The 17,401-nt window shown below is 37.6% G+C and overlaps 1 protein-coding gene across 7 annotated transcripts in view; it reads left to right on the top strand.

Annotated features, from left to right (window-relative positions):
* The window catches only part of DIAPH2 (diaphanous related formin 2), a 980,096-nt gene that overhangs the window by 42,546 nt on the left and 920,149 nt on the right, over window positions 1-17,401 (top strand). For 6 of the 7 annotated variants that reach the window (XM_004775974.3, XM_013047535.2, XM_013047533.2 and 3 more), the window contains exons 2-3: window positions 6,994-7,026; window positions 9,594-9,770. In XM_004775974.3, the coding sequence (XP_004776031.1) occupies window positions 6,994-7,026; window positions 9,594-9,770 (210 nt within the window). The remainder of the gene's footprint in view (window positions 1-6,993; window positions 7,027-9,593; window positions 9,771-17,401) is intronic. The other variant, XM_013047536.2, reaches the window with a different exon arrangement.

The following is a 17,401-nucleotide window of genomic DNA, read 5'->3' as shown; positions in this document are numbered from 1 at the left end:
GATTGCTGTTTCCATGCTGTGTGTCTCTAGGTCTTTTGTCTGCTTTCTCTCCCAAGAGCAACCCCAATGTCCTTGGAGCTCTATCTCAGCTAAGCCCACTGACATTTAAAACTCCAGGCTTTAAGCACTATTGCTTGTCAGAAGTCATGAAATTGAAGTTTGGCTCCTCTCACATTCCAAGCCAGTTGTTAGAGGGAATTGTTTTCCCCATGTGCTCTCCTACATGTGAGTCTGTCTCCTGCCTTTCTCTGCGAACACAGCTCCCTTGCCACTGCAGTGGTTAAGATCTTTTTCTCTCCCAAACTTTGTTTCTGCACTTCCTATTTTCTTTGATGTGGCCTCCTGTCTTCCTTTAGTTGTATTTTATTCTGCCAGTTTGGAGTCAATTTCTGGGGTATTGAGATGATTTGATAGTTATCTAGTGGTGTTAATTGGACAAGGCAAGCCTAGGGTCCTCTACTCCACTGCCACCTTCTAATCTCGTTGTTTCCACTTGAATAGGATGGACAGATTGGGTCTCACTAAGCAAAAATTCCAAAGGAGAGATTATGGAAGAAAGAATATGGAAATAGAAAAGGTCATTGCCAGCAGAGGGAAGAGTCAGTGCACGTGACTGATTACATTATTGAAGAACAGTGAGGTGGTCACTGTGACTGAACTGAAGGAATTAAAGGGGCAGATGAGGTCAGAGGGATCTGGAGGGAGTACAGATCGGGAGCACCTGGTACACCATTGTAAGGATTTTGACTTACACTCGTAGTGAAATTAGAGAGCTGTTGGAAAGTTTTTTTATTTTCATTTTTTTCTTTTTTATTTTGTATTTGGAAATTATGTTAGCCACCATACAATATATCATTAGTTTTTGACGTAGTGTTCCAAGATTCACTGTTTGTGTATAGCACCCAGTGCTCCATGCAGTACATGCTCTCCTTAATACTCATCACCGGGCTAACCCATCCCTCTAGCCTCCCACCCCTCTAAACCCCACAGTTTAATTCCCAGTATCCATAGTGTCTCATGGTTTGTCTCCCCCTCCGATCCCCCCCCCTTCATTTTTCCCTTCTTTCTAGTGTCCTCCATGCTACTGCTTATGTTTCACAAATAAGTGAAACCATATAATAATTGACTTTCTCTGCATGACTTACTTAGCATAATCTCCTCCAGTCCCATCCATGTTGATGCAAAAGTTGGGTATTCATCCTTTCTGATGGCTGAGTAATACTCTGTTGTAGATATGGACTACATCTTCTTTATCAGTTTTTCTGTTGAAGGGCATCTCTGGTCTTCCCACAGTTTGGCTTTTGTGGCCATTGCTGCTATGAACATTAGGGTGCATATGGCCCTTCTTTTCATGACATCTGTATCTTTGGGGTAAATACCCAGTAGTGCAATCTCCAGGTCATAGGGTAGCTCCATTTTTAATTTTTTGAGGAACCTCCACATCGTTTTCTAAAGTGGCTGCACCTGCCAACAGTGTAAGAGGGTTCCCCTTTCTCCACATCCTCGCCAACATTTGTTGTTTCTTGCCTTGTCAATTTTTTGCCATTCTAACTGGTGTAAGGTGGTGGTATCTAAATGTGGTTTTGATTTGAATCTCCCTGATGGCTAATGATGATGAATATTTTTTCATGTTTCTATTAGCCATTTGTATGTCTTCTTTGGAGAAGTGTCTGTTCATGTCTTCTGCCAATTTTTTGACTAGATTGTTTGTTTTTGAGGTGTTGAGTTTGGGCAGTTCTTTATAAATCTTGGATATCAACCCATTGTCTGTTGTGTCATTTGCAAATATCTTCTCCCATTCCTTGCATTGCCTCTTTGTTTTGTTGACTGTTTCCTTTGCTGTACAGAAGTCTTTTATCTTGCTGAAGTCCCAAAGTTCATTTTTGCTTTTGTTTTCTTGACTTTGGAGAACTGTCTTGAAAGAAGTTGGTGTGGCTGATGTTGAAGAGGTTACTACCTATGTTCTCCTCTAGGATTTTGATGGATTCCTGTTTTCACATTGAGGTCATTCATCCTTTTTGAGTTTATCCTCATGTATGGTGTAAGAGGATGGTCGAGTTTCATTCTTCTGTATATAGCTCACCAGTTTTCCCAGCACCATTTATTAAGAGACTTTTTCCATCAGATATTTTTTTCCTGCTTTGTTGACGATTATTTGACCATAGAGTTGTGGGTCCATATCTGGACTCTGTATTCTGTTCCTTTGATCTGTGTGTCTGTTTTTGTGCCAGTATCAGGCTGTCTTGGTGATCACAGTTTTATAATATAGCTTGAAATCAGGCAACACGAGGCCCCCAGCTTTGTTTTTCTTTTTCAACAATTCCTTGGTGATTAGGGGTCTTTTCTGGTTCCATACAAATTTTAGGATTGTTTGTTCCAGCGCTTTGAAAAATGCTGATGGTATTTTGATTGGGATGGTGTTGAAAGTACAGATAGCTCTGGGCCGCATAGACATTTTAACAATGTTTATTCTTCTGATCCATGAGCATGGAGAGTTTTTCCATCTTTTTGTGTCGTCTTCAATTTATTTCATGAATGTTCCATAGTCCTTGAGTATAGATCCTTCACCTCTTTGGTTAGGTTTATTCCAAGGTATCTTAGAGTTTTTGATGCTGTTGTAAATGGAATCATTTCTCTAATTTCTCTTTTTACATTTTCATTGTTAGTGTAGAAGAAAGCAACGGATGCCTAGTGTATAAGAAAGCAACAGATGCATTTCTCTGCACTGATTTTGTATCATGCCACATTACTGAATTGCTGTATGAGTTCTAATAATTTGGGGGTGGAGTTTTTTGGGTTTTCCCCATGAAGTATCATGCCATTCCCGAAGAGAAAGAGTTTGACTTTTTCTTTGCCAATTTGAATACCGTTTATTTCTTTGTTGTCTCATTGCTGTTGGTAGGACTTCTAGTACTATGTTGAGTAATAGTCATGAGAGTAGGCATCCTTGTCGTGTTCCTGATTTTAAGGAAAAGACTCAGCTTTTCCCCATTGAGAATGATACTCACTGTGGGTTTTTCATAGATAGATTTTATGAAATTGAGGAAATTCCCCTCTTTCCCTATACTCTGAAGAGTTTTAACCATGAAAGGCGGGAAAGGATGCTGTATTTTGTTAAATGCTTTTTCTGTATCAGTTGAGAGGACCATGTAGTTCTTCTCTCTTCTGAATTTGTTCTATCACATTGAGTGATTTGCAAATGTTGAATCATCTTTGCATCCCCGGGATAAATCCCACCTGGTTGTGGTGGATAATCCTTTAAATGTATTGTTGGATCCTGTTAGGTAGGTATTGGTAAGAATTTTGGCATCGTATTGGTCTGAAGTTCTCCTTTTAGATGGGGTCTTTGCCTGGTTTGGGGATCAAGGTAATGCTGGCAGCATAGAAAGAGTCTGGAAGTTTTCCGTCTGTTTCTGTTTCTTGAAACAGCTTCAGGAGAATAGTGTTATTTCTTCTTTGAATGTTTGGTAGAATTTCCCAGGGAATCCATCCGGTTGTGGACTCTTGTTTTTTGGGAGGTTTTTGATCACTGCTTCAATCTCGTTACTGGTTATTGGTCTGTTCAGGTTGTCAGTTTCTTCCTTTTTCTGTCTTGGAAGTTTATAGATTTCCAGGAATGTATCCATTTCTTTTAGGTTGCTTAACTTATTGGCATATTGCTGTTGATAATAATTTCTGATGACTTTTTCTATTTCCTTGGTGTTAGTTGTGATCTCCCCCCTTTCATTCATAATTTTATTAATTTGGATCCTTTCTTTTTTCTTTTGGATAAGTCTGGCCAGTGGTTTATCAATCTTATTGACTGTTTCAAAGAACCAGCTTCTAGATTTGTTGATGTGTTCTAATGTATTTCTGGTATATAATTCATTGATCTCTCTAATTTTAATTATTTCTCTTCTTGTGCATGGGTTTGGTTTAATTTGTTATTGATTTCTCCAGATCTTGAAGGTATGAAGATAGTTTGTATATTTGGAATTTTTCTGTTTTTTTGGGTGAGGCTTGGATGGCTATGTATTAGGACCGCCTTTGCCATATCCCATAGATTTTGGCCTGATGTGTCTTCGTTCTCATTGGTTTCAGTGGATTGATTAAGTTCTTCGATTTCCTGGTTGACCAAAACATTCTTTTTTTTTAAAGATTTTATTTATTTATTTGACAGAGATCACAAGTAGGCAGAGAGGCAGGCAGAGAGAGAGAGGAGGAAGCAGGCTCCCTGCCGAGCAGAGAGCCCGATGCGGGACTCGATCCCAGGACCCTGAGATCATGACCTGAGCCGAAGGCAGCGGCTCAAACCACTGAGCCACCCAGGCGCCCCGACCAAAACATTCTTGATGAGGATGGTCTTTAGCTTGAACTATTTCAGTTTCTTTCAAACGTTTTCTTGTGATTGAGTTCCAGTTTCATAGTATTGCGGTCTGAGAATGCGCAGGGAATAATCTGTCTTTTGGTATCGGGTGAAACCTGATTCGTGACCGAGCTTGTGGTCTATTTTGGACAAAGTTCCATGTGTGCTTGAGCAGAATGAGTATTCTGCTATTTTTTGGGTGGACTGTTCTGTATTTATCTATGAGGTCCATCTGGTCCAATGTGTCATTCAAAGCTCTTGTTTAGTTGTTGATTTTCTGCTTAGATGATCTGTCTTTTGCTGAGAGTGGAATGTTAAGGTCCCTTACAATTAATGTATTATTATCAATATGTCTGTATTTTGATTAATAGTTTGCTTATGTAGTTGGCTGTTCCCATGTTGGGGGTATAGATATTTATAGTTGTTAGATCCTCTTGTTGAATAGAAGCTTTAAGAATGATAAAGTGTCCTTCTGTATCTGACTACAGTCTTTATGTTAATATCTAATTTGTCTGATATGAGCATTGCTACCTCGGTTTTCTTTTGCTGTCCTTTGGCTTGAAAGATGATTCTGCATCCTTTTACTTCCAGTCTGGATGTATCCCTAGGTTCACAATGAATCTCTTGTAGACCTCATATGGATCGGTCCTGTCTTTTAATCCAGTCTGCAACCGTGTGCCATTTTATGGGAGCATTTAGGCTGTTCACGTTGAAAGTGATTATTGAAAGATGGGATTTTATTGTCATCATGTTGTCTGTGAAGTCTTGTTTCTGTGGCTCACCTTTGTATATTTCTGTTTTATATCACCCATGGGGTTCTTTCTCCTTTTATAGAACCCCCCCTTAATATTTCTTGCAGGACCGTGTTAGTGGTCACATATTCTGTTAATCTCTGCTGGTCCTGGAAGCTCTTTATCACTCCATCCATTGTGAATGACAGCCTTGCCAGATAAAGAATTTTGGGTTCTTCTCATTTAGTATCCTGAATATGTCTTCCTAGCCCTTTCTGGCTTGCCAGATCTCACTGGACAGGTCTGAGGTTGTTCTGATGTTCCTCGCTTTGTAGATAAGGAATCTCTTTCTCCTACCTGACCTTAAGATGGTTTCCCTGGTATTAAGATTCACAAGGTTCACTATTACATGCCCGGGCATTGGTCTGTTCTCCTTCATCTTGGGGATTATTCTTTCTGACTCTAGGACATGAATTGTTTCCTTTCCCAAATTTGGGAAGTACTCGGCTACAAGTACTAATATGCCTTTTAGTAAAAAGGGATGTGAGCAAGCTTGACTAAGTTGGTGTACATCATTCAGCTTCTGTTACTTTTTTTAAAGATTTTATTTACTTATTTGACAGAGATCACAAATAGGCAGAGAGGCAGGCAGAGAGAGAGATAGGGAAGCAGGCTCCCTGCTGAGCAGAGAGCCTGATGCGGGGCTCGATCCCAGGACCCTGGGATCATGACCTGAGCCGAAGGCAGAGGCTAAACCCACTGAGCCACCCAGGCGCCCCTCAGCTTCTGTTATAAGACATAAATGTGTAGGATGTGGCAGAAAGTTTACTTTTAAATCTCAACTGGTGATTTTTAAAAATCTCTTTCCTCCCTAACCACAATTTTTATTATTTTATTATTTTTTAAAGATTTTATTCTTTTATTTGACACAGAGAGAGAGAGAGAGAGACAGCGAGAAAGGGAATACAAGCAGAGGGGAGTGGGAGAAGGAGAAGCAGGCTTCCCGCTGAGTAGTTAGCAAGATGTGGGGCTCGATCCTGAGCTGAAGGCAGATGCTTAACAACTGTGCCCCCAAATAACAATTTTTAATTAGAATTTCAGCGTACTTATAATAATTGCCCTTCATGCTGATCATAAGTTATTGTAAGATCTTGAATTACCTTCTCAATCATGGAAGATTACTAAATTATTATTACTTTGTTTACTTTACTGTAATACTGCTTTATTACTTTAGCATTGCTGTACCCTAATTCTTCAAATAGTGGTGCCCATTTTGTTGTATGGTAGCTTTTATTAGCCACTTTCTTTTACTAACTAGGATATACCATTTTAAGTGCTTTTCAGCAGAAGTAGAAAACCACATGGAAAAAACATGTTTTGGAATTTTTGAGAAATGGACATAGATTAACAGAATCTGTTAATTCAGTTTTCTCTAGTATATTTTGAAGATGTCCTTTAATTATCAGATGTAACTGGATTTTAGACACAGCTGTTTCATTTATTTCATTTATATTAAATGTGACATTTTTTCCATTTTTAAAAATTTATTTATTTCATATATATGATTCATTCTAAAACTTTGAAAATACTTGAAAGGACTTAACACTTTGCAATTTCTTTTATCATGTTTGAGCACTATGGTAATGATGTCTGATCCAGATCTGACTTTGGGACTCTGCAAGTCATCTTTAAAAACAAGTACACACCCCCATCCAAATCTTCATTTTTAATCCTTAAAGAGTGTTTTTTTTTCCTTTTGTAAAAAATGTATTTGGTTATATATTCAAAGTTGCTAGTTCTTTTTGATTAGTTATAATTAATAAAATCAATGGGGTATCATTCAATTATTAATTTGTTTGATCTATGAATTCTCTTATCTGACAGGTTTTTTTTTTTTTTCCCTTTTGGTTTTAATAGAACATTCAAATAAAAACTTTGGCAGATGATGTGGTAAGGTGGTCTTAGTAGCATGTTATGTTACTTGTGCATGTTGCCTTTTTTAACTAGAGTGGGTGGACATTAAAGCATTCATGTATGTAAGATATATATAGATGTTTAAAAGTACAGTAGAATGGAAGACTTCTTAAGAGATTCTTTTGTTTTTTTGGATCTTAAAGTAAAGAATTATCAGAGAACTCAGTAAAATTTTGATTTTATCCTACTATATACCTTAACCAGAATTTTTTTGTCTGTATATAAATCTAACTCTGGAAAATACAGACGTTTTTCTCCTATGATAGCCAAGGAAACTGTGAATAAGTAAAAGATTAATATCAATATTGGGGAAAATTAATGTAGAAAGGAAAGTAAGTTAATCATGTCAGATATATGCTGTTAAATTTAAAATTCTTAAATATTTTGAGCTAAGGCTATCATAGTAAATCTTATTAAAAGTTATGGGCTTAACTTTTAAGTGTGCCCTTTTATAGCTAAACTTTTAAAATACAGTATTTTAAGCAATGTCCATTTTTTTTCTTTGTGAAATTACAAATAATGTAAAACATTAGTGATTCAAGAAGATAAAATTGTGTAGCTTAACTTTGTTTTCTTATTAGAGTATAGCCGAAAGCAGTATTATCTAGATAGAAATGAAGGGCATAATAGAAGATCAAGTATATATGTAAATAATGCTACTCAGCACTACAAAAGTGACATGAAGTAACAGGAACATAAAAACATTGATTTAATGGTAAATTACATATTTAAATGCTTTTATGTCCACCATATTTTTTTAGTGAAATTTGACTGTTGAATATGTACTCACCTCTCAAGCTTATTTGGGATTACTTAATAGAGTTGTTTGAAAATGTAATACATACCTAAACCAACTTTATTTTCCTCTAAGAGTTAAAAGAAAATTAGAATATAGTTCAGGATAATTTGAAGAAATAAATCTTAATGTGAACATTGGGATTGGAACCAGGACTTACAAATTTAGTGAGTCACTTTTTCTGTGAAATGAGAGGGTCTAGATGATTTTTCAAATTTTTTCCCAGCTCTAAAACACTGTGATTTATAGAATCTCATTGTATGAAACCATGTACTGAAATCATTTTTGTAATCCTAAATAAGCTGCATAAAACTGCTCATATTTCTTTAAAAATACAGCTTTTAATTAAAAAAAAAAAGGGTTCCTGGAATCAAAATTAAAAGTGTATTCTTTTTATGGGGGGAGTCAACAGAAAATTAAGTAGTTGTAATAACTTCTGTGATGCAGTTTGTAATAATTGTAATATTTGAAATAATTTATAAGGACTCAGTAACATGGCAGGAAGATATACTGTTCTTACATCTAACATGTGTGCTTGTTTAACATGAGTTGATGGTATGCATGTGCTTTCTAACAGAAACCAGAATAAAACTGAGTTGTGTTCAGTTTTATGGACATTACTAATTTTTGAGGTCTAGTGTTTTGTGGTTTAAAACAGATTGGGATGTTCATATGTACCTAGACTCATTAATATACTTTATGTGAAATAGCAAGCTAATTATTAGAGATTGTGCATGGAACCAAAGTTTCAGAGTCAATATCCTGAAGTTCTTCATAATAGTAGTTGTAAGAATAAGATAATTCTGTATGCATTAACATTGCCATTAAATAGAAAAGGTGATGTCTTGTTATTCTCTATTTTCAGGGAAAAAAAGGGCAGTCATAGTAACAGCAACAATTATAATAAATAGAGAAGTACATTAAACATATCAACTTATTTTAATCTCAGTATAACTGTGGTATAGGTACTTGTTATCTGTATTTTAAAGACTTTATGTATTTATTTTAGAGAAAGAGAAAATCTCAAGCAGATTCCCCACTGCGCATAGAGCCCTCTGTGGGTGGGGCTTGATCTCATGATCCCTACTAGATGATGACCTGAGCCGAAATGAAGTCAGACACTTACCTGAAAGAACCACCCAGATGCCACTTGTTACACATATTTTAGAGATTAGGAAACATAATTTACACAGGGTTCCTCAGTTAGTAAAGGGCACATTCAAACCCAGTCTGGCTTCAGAATCTAAGTCCTTAACTATTACACCCAACTGCTATGCTGACAAAGTATCCATAGATACTTGTCACAATTTTTGGCACTTCGAAGAGAGAAATGTTGTAATTTACCTCTTAGAATTGAACATTGGGGCTCTTTATATTTCCTTTCTTTATTTCTCATAGTTCAAAGCTATATTCTCCCCTAAACAACCACGTGACCTTAATGCAGAATTTTTTTTCTTTTTTAACCTACTTACTGTGTGAAACAGAAATAAGGGACTAAGGTTTACTTTTGAGAAATGCTTTTCACACCTCAGACTTCTGAGACTGAAGAACTACTACAAATTTTCAAAATTGTACAATCTCTAACTGGAGCTTGTTGCTTAAGAGTTTGTCAAAAGACACTAATGATACATATTATACTAAGTGCTATTTTGATGTTTCTTGTATTAAGTGCTATTTTGATGTTTCAGTACTTTGTATTTGTGATTCTGGGTTTCTTTCTTAGAGTTTCTTATGTTTTTCTTTGTAGCGTGACCGGATTACAAGTTTTAGAAAATCTACTGTCAAAAAAGAAAAACCTCTTATTCAACATCCTATTGATTCTCAAGTTACAATGAGTGAGTTTCCAGCAGCTCAGCCATTGTATGATGAACGATCTTTGAATTTGTCAGAAAAGGAAGTACTGGATCTCTTTGAAAAAATGATGGTAAGTTAGACCCCTGTTTTTGTTGTGATTTTAAAATTTGTGTGTCCAAGATAGCATGGTGTTTCAAGTAGGTATGTTTGTATGGATTGTGTTTGTAATGTAAAATAGAGACCAGAAACCTGTTGATAACACAGAACTATTTTCAGAAGTATCTGTGTTTTTGAACTAAAACATCCTCACTTATTACTTCTACAGTGAGCTCCAGAAAGCAGGGCCTCTCTTTTTTATTTGTGTTCTCTAGTATTTTGTAGTCTCAGGCACATTGAATCCAGTTTTTTAATTAACTGATTTGTGTTTCTGTTTCTGTAAAGTAAAACAGGCCAAATTATACTTTGCTGGAAACAACACAAGGTATCTTGTTAGGTATATGAAATAGAGTGGGGAAGATGGAGGGTAAAACAACAATGGAGGGCACCTGGGTGGCCTAGTGGGTTAAGCTGCTGCCTTTGGCTCAGGTCATGATCTCAAGGTCCTGGGATCGAGTTTTGCATCGGGCTCTCTGCTCAGCGTGGTGCCTGCTTCCCTCTCTCTCTCTCCCTCTCTGCCTGCCTCTCTGTCTACTTGTGATCTCTGTCAAGTAAATAAATAAAATCTTAAAACAACAACAACAACAACAATGGAAAACATAGAGGAGAAACAGTGCCTCAGAGAAGGAGGAGGATGGCAGTAGAGTAGGAAGACACTAGGCTCAACTCATCTCGTGAACACAGGTAGATAGCTATCAAATCAGTCTAAATACCTCAGAAATCAACCGGGAGACTGAAAGAATAAACTCTACAAATGAAGGGAGAGAAGAGACCACATCAAAGAAGGTAGGAAGTGCAGAGATGTGGTTTAAGGGAAGAATGGATCAAAGCTACTGAGGAGGGGAGGGAGCTCTGGTCTGGAGAAGGGCTAGAGAGAGACAGAGAGAGAAAGAGAAGCACATGGGGGGGGGTGTACATGGAGATTGTTTCACCAAAGCCCTTGGCTTTGGAAAACAAGAAGGGCAGAGTTTCATGAGTTCTTGAAACCAGTAGGGTTTAAAGCCTGAAATTTTGAACGTCAGCAAGATTGGCTGGGATAGAGCCCTGAGGGCACCACCCTGCTCCTGGAGAGAAGGCAGGCAGCAACCCAAGGACAGATTGCTTGGTAAAAGCAATATGAAGAGCATCTGGAATGAATGGGAATTATTTGCTATCCTCTGAGCTTTCCCCTGAGAGGCAGCATTCACTGAGATACCTCTCTGGGAACAAAGGAGTTGGCTGGAGCCCTTCCCCTCCCCCACACATAACAACATAAACTGTGAGCCAGCTGCTTGAAGCAGCCCAGCAGCAACACTGCCTGCATAATTTGCTTACACCAAGCCCCACCCCCTGTGCTTCACTGGAGGTACCCTTCTCAGGCCTGCTTCAGGACCAGCACAAGTGGGCCTAACCTTCAGAAGACCAGCATAAAGCTCTGACTTCACCACATCTCCTGACCAGAGAGTTTTGAAGGGAGTTCCAGTGGAAATGGAGATAGGACTTGTTCTGTAAGGAGACCAGAGTATACCTGGTTAAACTCACCACATTCAGCTCAGGGACCAAACACTGGCCACAGCAGGTAAGGAGGGCCTCTGCAGAGTACTGGTCTAAAGGATATAGCACCCCATCGCAACAGCAGAGTACATGCAGCAAACACCAGAGACACTCCCTGAAGCTCCAGGCCTTGGGCAGTACATGACCTCTTCTTCATAAGGACATTACTTGCAGGAAGCAGGAAACATAACTGGATTTTCTAACACAGGGAAAGACACTTAGAGAAAATGCAAAGGTGAAGGAATTTATGCCAAATGAAAGAACAAGCTAAGGCCTTGGCTATAAATCTAAGTGAAAAAGATGTAAATAACATGCCTGATGGAGAATTTAAAGCAAGGATCATATCATAAGGATACTCACTGGGATTGGGAAAAGAATAGAAAACATCAGTGACAGCCTTACAATAGAGATAAAACATCTTAATTGACCTTGCAGGAGCATTTGATACAGTTGATCATTCTCTCCAATTTGAAATGCTTCCTCCCTTCCATACCCCCAACATTGATTTGGTTTTCCTTCTGCTTTTTTGGCAGCTTCTTTTCAGTATTCTTTGCTGATTCCTTTTCATGTTCTCAGCCTTTAAAGTAGAGGCCTAGGACATCTTTTCCTCTTCATATTATCTTCTTTGGTAATTAACAACCAATACTGAGCTTTTAAATCCCATTTGTGTGCTCACAGTTCTCAAATTTACCTCCAGCTTAGTCCTCATGTCTATACTCTAGACATATATCAACTTCAAAATCAGTGTTTCACCTTGGATGATCAGTAGAGTTCTCCAAAGTAATATATTCAAAACTGAACTGCTGATATTCTACTCCAAACCTGCTCCTCCCAGTGTCTTCCCCTTCTTAGCTGGTGGTATATCTGTTTACCTAGTTACTAAGGCCAAAATCGTTTGAATTGTCTTTTACTATTTTTTTCCTTACCTTTAATTCATTTCGTAACCCATTAACTCTTCATTCAAAGTACGGTACTTGGAATAGCTGACCATTTCTTAACACCTTTACTGACCCCACACTAATTGAAATCTTACCTGGGCTGCCATAGTAGTGGTAGGACTATAGGACTACTACAACTTTTAATTGGTCTCCATGTTTCACCATGACCCTCTACAGGATATTTTCAATACAGAAATATTATCCATTTAAATCCTGAAGAGTATTCTATCAGTTGGCTCATCAGGTCTCTCCATGGCTCCCATTTCACTTGGTATACAAAAGTCAGTACACTTAAATGTCTTATAAGGCCCTATATGATCTGATCCTCACCTTCCCTCCTTTGATAACTTCCTATGCTACTCTTCCCACTGGCTCACTCTGTTTCAGACATGCACCTGCCTTTATCATACTTGTAGCCTTAGGCAAAAATGATTCTTACTAGTTTCTAAGTTTTTGTGTACAGTGTTGACAGTGTTTTAAAAACTTTTTATAACATTTCTGTTTTGTGACTTGAATATTCTAATGTTTAATGAGAATATTACCACTATTAAATGAGTTTTTAAATATAATTAAAAAAAATTTTTTTAAACATATAATATATTTTTATCCCCAGGGGTACAGGTCTGTGAATCGCCAGGTTTACACACTTCACAGCACTCACCATAGCACATACCCTTCTCAGGGGAACATAAAGATGACAAATACACTATCTTTGCCTCTAGGATTTTATTTTTTATGGCTCAAAAGTAAGAATAATTTGAAAAAATGTTTTAACCTTACATTTTTTAAATTGCTGGAAAAAAATCAAAAGAAGTCTTTCAGGACACATGAAAAATATATGAAATTCAGTGTTTATAAGTATTTTTGAATGCAGCCATAGCCATTTGTTTATATATCATTTGTGGCTCCTTTTGTGTTACAACTGCAGGTTGAATAATGGTGATAAAGACCCTGTGACCCACAAAGCCTAAAACATTTACTATCTGGTCCTATGTAGAAAGTTTGTCAAGCTCTGCACTAATAGTCTCTCAACTTCTTGATTTATTATCTTGTTAGAAAAAATAGTGTGTGTTTGAGCAAGTAACCCCAATGTATTTTATTTAAAAATTTTATGCATATACGTATGTACTATGTCTGTTGTAAAATACAGACATAATAAAGAATGAGAAAAACATGAACAAGATTTTAAAATGACTTAAAATTTTATTTTTTTTTAATTTAAAAATTTTTTCTATTATTTTTACTAACATATAATGTATTATTTGCCCCAGGAGTACAGGTCTGTGAATCATTATTAGGCTTACACAGTTCACAGCACTCACCATATTACATACCCTATATGCATATCCATAATGCTACCAATGCTACCACCCTCCCCATACTCCTCTTCCCCTTGGCAACCCTCAGTTTGTTTTGTGAGATTAAGAGTTTCTTATGGTTTCTCTCTCCCCGCATCCAATCTTGTTTCAATTTTTCCTTCCGTAACCCCCACATTCTCCACTCTGCCTCTCCAATTCCTCATATCAAGGACATAATATGGTTATTGTCTTTCTCTGATTGACTTACTTTGCTCAGCATAATACCCTCTAGTTCCATCCATGTCATTGCAAATGGAAGATTTTGTCTTTTTGATGACTGCATAGTATTCCATTGTATATATACACACCACATTTTCTTTATCCATTTATCTATTGATGGACATCTAAGGCTCTTTCCATAGTTTGGCTATTGTGGGCATTGCTGCTATACACATTCGGGTGCACATGCCTGTTCAGATTCCCACATTTGTATATTTAGGGTAAATACTCAGTAGTGTGATTGCTGGGTCAGAGGGTAGCTTTATTTTCAACTTTTTGAGGAATCTCCAGGCTGTTTTCCAGAGTGGTTGCACAAGCTTGCATTCCCACCAACAGTGTAGAAGGGTTCCCCTTTCTCCGCATCCTCACCAGCATCTGTCGTTTCCTAACTTATTAATTTTAGCCATTCTGGCTGGTGTGAGGTGGTGTCTCATTGTGGTTTTGATTTATATTTCCCTGATGCCGAGTGTGATGGTGGAGCATTTCTTCACGTGTCTGTTGGCCATCTGGATGTCTTTGCAGAAACGTCTGTTCATATCCTCTGCTCATTTCTTGATTGGATTCTTTGTTCTTTGGGTGTTGAGTTTGACAAGTTCTTTATAGATTTTGGATATTATCCCTTTATTTGATATGTTTTCTGTGAATATCTTCTCCCATCCCGTCAGTTGTCTTTTGGTTTTATTGACTGTTTTCTTTGCTGTGCAAAAGCTTTTTTTTTTTTTTTAAAGATTTTATTTATTTATTTGAGAGAGAGACAGTGAGAGAGAACATGAGTGAGGAGAAGGTCAGAGGGAGAAGCAGACTCCCCATGGAGCTGGGAGCCCGATGTGGGACTCGATCCCGGGACTCCAGGATCATGACCTGAGCCGAAGGCAGTCGTCCAACCAACTGAGCCACCCAGGCGCCCCTGTGCAAAAGCTTTTGATCTTGATGAAATCCCAATAGTTCATTTTTGCCCTTGCTTCTGTTGCCTTTGGCGATGTTCCTAGGAAGAAGTTGCTGCGGCTGAGGTCAAAGAGGTTGCTGCCTGTGTTCTCCTCAAGGATTTGGATGGATTCCTTTCTCACATTGAGGTCCTTCATCCATTTTGGGTCTATTTTCATGTGTGGTGTAAGGAAATGGTCCAGTTTCATTTTTCTGCATGTGGCTGTCCAGTTTTCCCAGCACCATTTGTTGAAGAGACTCTTTGCCGTTGGGCATTCTTTCCTCCTTTGTTGAAGATTAGTTGTCCATAGAGTGGAGGGTCCACTTCTGGGCTCTCTATTCTGTTCCATTGATCTATGTGTTTGTTTTTGTGCCAGTACCATATTGTCTTGATGATGACAGCTTTGTAATAGAGCTTGAAGTCTGAAATTGTGATGCCACCAATTCGGCTTTCTTCTTCAACATTCCTCTCACTATTCGGGGTCTTTTCTGGTTCCATATAAATAATAGGGATATTTGTTCCATTTCTTTGAAAAAAAAAAAGATGGTGTTTTGATTGGGATTGCATTAAATGTGTAGATTGCTTTAGGTAATAAAGACATTGTCACAATATTTGTTCTTCCAATCCATGGGCATGGAACGTTTTTCCATTTCTTTTTGTCTTCCTCAATTTCTTTCATGAGCACTTTATATTTCTCTGAGTATAGATTCTTTGCCTCTTTGCTTAGGTTTGTTCCTAGGCCTCTTATGATTTTGGGTGCAATTGTCAATGGGATGGACTCCTTAATTTCTCTTTCTTCTGTCGTGTTGTTGGTGTATAGAAATGCAGCTGATTTCTGTGCATTGATTTTATATCCTGACACTTTCTTGAATTCCTGTACAAGTTCTAGCAGTTTTGGAGTGGAGTCATTTGAGTTTTCCACATAATGTATGATATCATCTTCAGAGTGAGCGTTTGACTTCTTTGCCGACTTGTATGCTTTTAATTTCTTTTTCTTGGCTGATTGCTGAGGCTAGGACGTCTAGTACTGTGTTGAATAGCAGTGGTGATAGTGGACATCGCTGCCATGTTCCTGATCTTAGGGGAAAAGTTCTCAGTTTTTCCCCATTGAGATGATATTCGCTGTGGGTTTTTCATAAATGGCTTTGATGATATTGAGGAATGTACCCTCTCTCCCTACACTTTTTAAAGAGTTTTGATCAGGAAGGGATGCTGTACTTTGTCAAATGCTTTTTCAGCATCTATTGAGAGTATTTTATGGTTCTTATTCTTTTATTAATGTATTGTATCACATTGATTGATTTGCAGATGTTGAACCAACCTTGCAGCCCTGGAATAAATCCCACTATGTCATGGCGAATAATACTTTTAATGTTCTGTTGGATCCCATTGGCTAGTACTTTGATGAGAATTTTCACCTCTGTGTTCATCAAGGATGTTGGTCTAGATTTCTCATTTTTGATGGGATCTTTGTCTGGTTTTGATATCAACTTAATGCTGGCCTCATAAAATGAGTTTTGGAATTTTTCCTTCCATTTCTATTTTTTTGGGACAGTTTCAGGAGAACAGGTATTAATTTTTTAGATGTTTGGTAGAATTTCCCCGGGAAGCCGTCTGGTTTTTGGCTGTTGTTTGTTGGGATATCTTTGATGACTGCTTCTATCTCCTTACTGGTTATGGGTCTGTTTAGGTTTTCTGTTTCTTCCTGATTCAGTTTTGGCAGTTTTTATTATCTCTAGGAATGCATCCATTTCTTCCAGATTGTCAAATTTGCTGGCGTACGGTTGCTCATAATATGTTCTTATAATTATTGGTATTTCTTTGGTGTTGGTTGTGATCTCTCCTCTATCATTCATGATTTTATTTATTTGGGTCCTTTCTCTTTTGGATAAGTCTGGCCAGGTTTTATCAATCTTATTAGTTATTTGAAAGAACTATCTCCTAGTTTTGTTGATTTGTTCTACTGTTCTTTTGGCTTTGATTTCATTGATTTGTGTTCTGATAGTTCTGATTTCTTTTCTCTTGCTGGGTTTAGGTTTTCTTTGCTGTTTTCCAGCTCCTTTAGGTTTAGGGTTAGGTTGCATACTTGAGACCTTTCTTGTTCATTTGGAAAGGCTTGTATGGCTATATACTTTCCTCTCAGGACTGCCTTTGCTCTGTCCACAGATTTTGAACAGTTGTGTTCTCATTATCATTGGTTTCCATGATTTTTTACAGTTCTTCTTTAATTTTCTGGTGGACCCATTCATTCTTTAGTAGGATGCCCTTTAGCCCCCATGTATTTGAGTTCCTTCCAGTTTTCCTCTAGTGATTGAGTTCTAGATTCAGAGCATAGTGGTCTGAAAATATGCAGGGAATGATCCCAATCTTTTGGTACTGGTTGAAATCTGATTTGTGACCCAGGATGTGATCTGTTCTGGAGAATGTTCCATGTGCCGTAGAGAAGAATGTCTATTCTGTTGCTTTGGGATTGAATGTTCTGAATATATCTGTGATGTCCATCTAGTCTAGTGTGTCACTTAAAGCCTTTATTTTCTTGTTGATCTTTTGCTTAGAGGATTTGTCTATTTCAGTGAGGTTGGTGTTGAACTCCTCTACTATTATTTTATTACTATTGATGTGTTTCTTTGAT

Source organism: Mustela putorius, unplaced genomic scaffold (genome assembly GCF_011764305.1).
Source record: "Mustela putorius furo isolate JIRA1106 unplaced genomic scaffold, ASM1176430v1.1 tig00003846_pilon_pilon_pilon, whole genome shotgun sequence".
NCBI classification, from domain to species: domain Eukaryota; kingdom Metazoa; phylum Chordata; class Mammalia; order Carnivora; family Mustelidae; genus Mustela; species Mustela putorius.
This window is presented reverse-complemented; position numbering and strand designations above follow the sequence as displayed.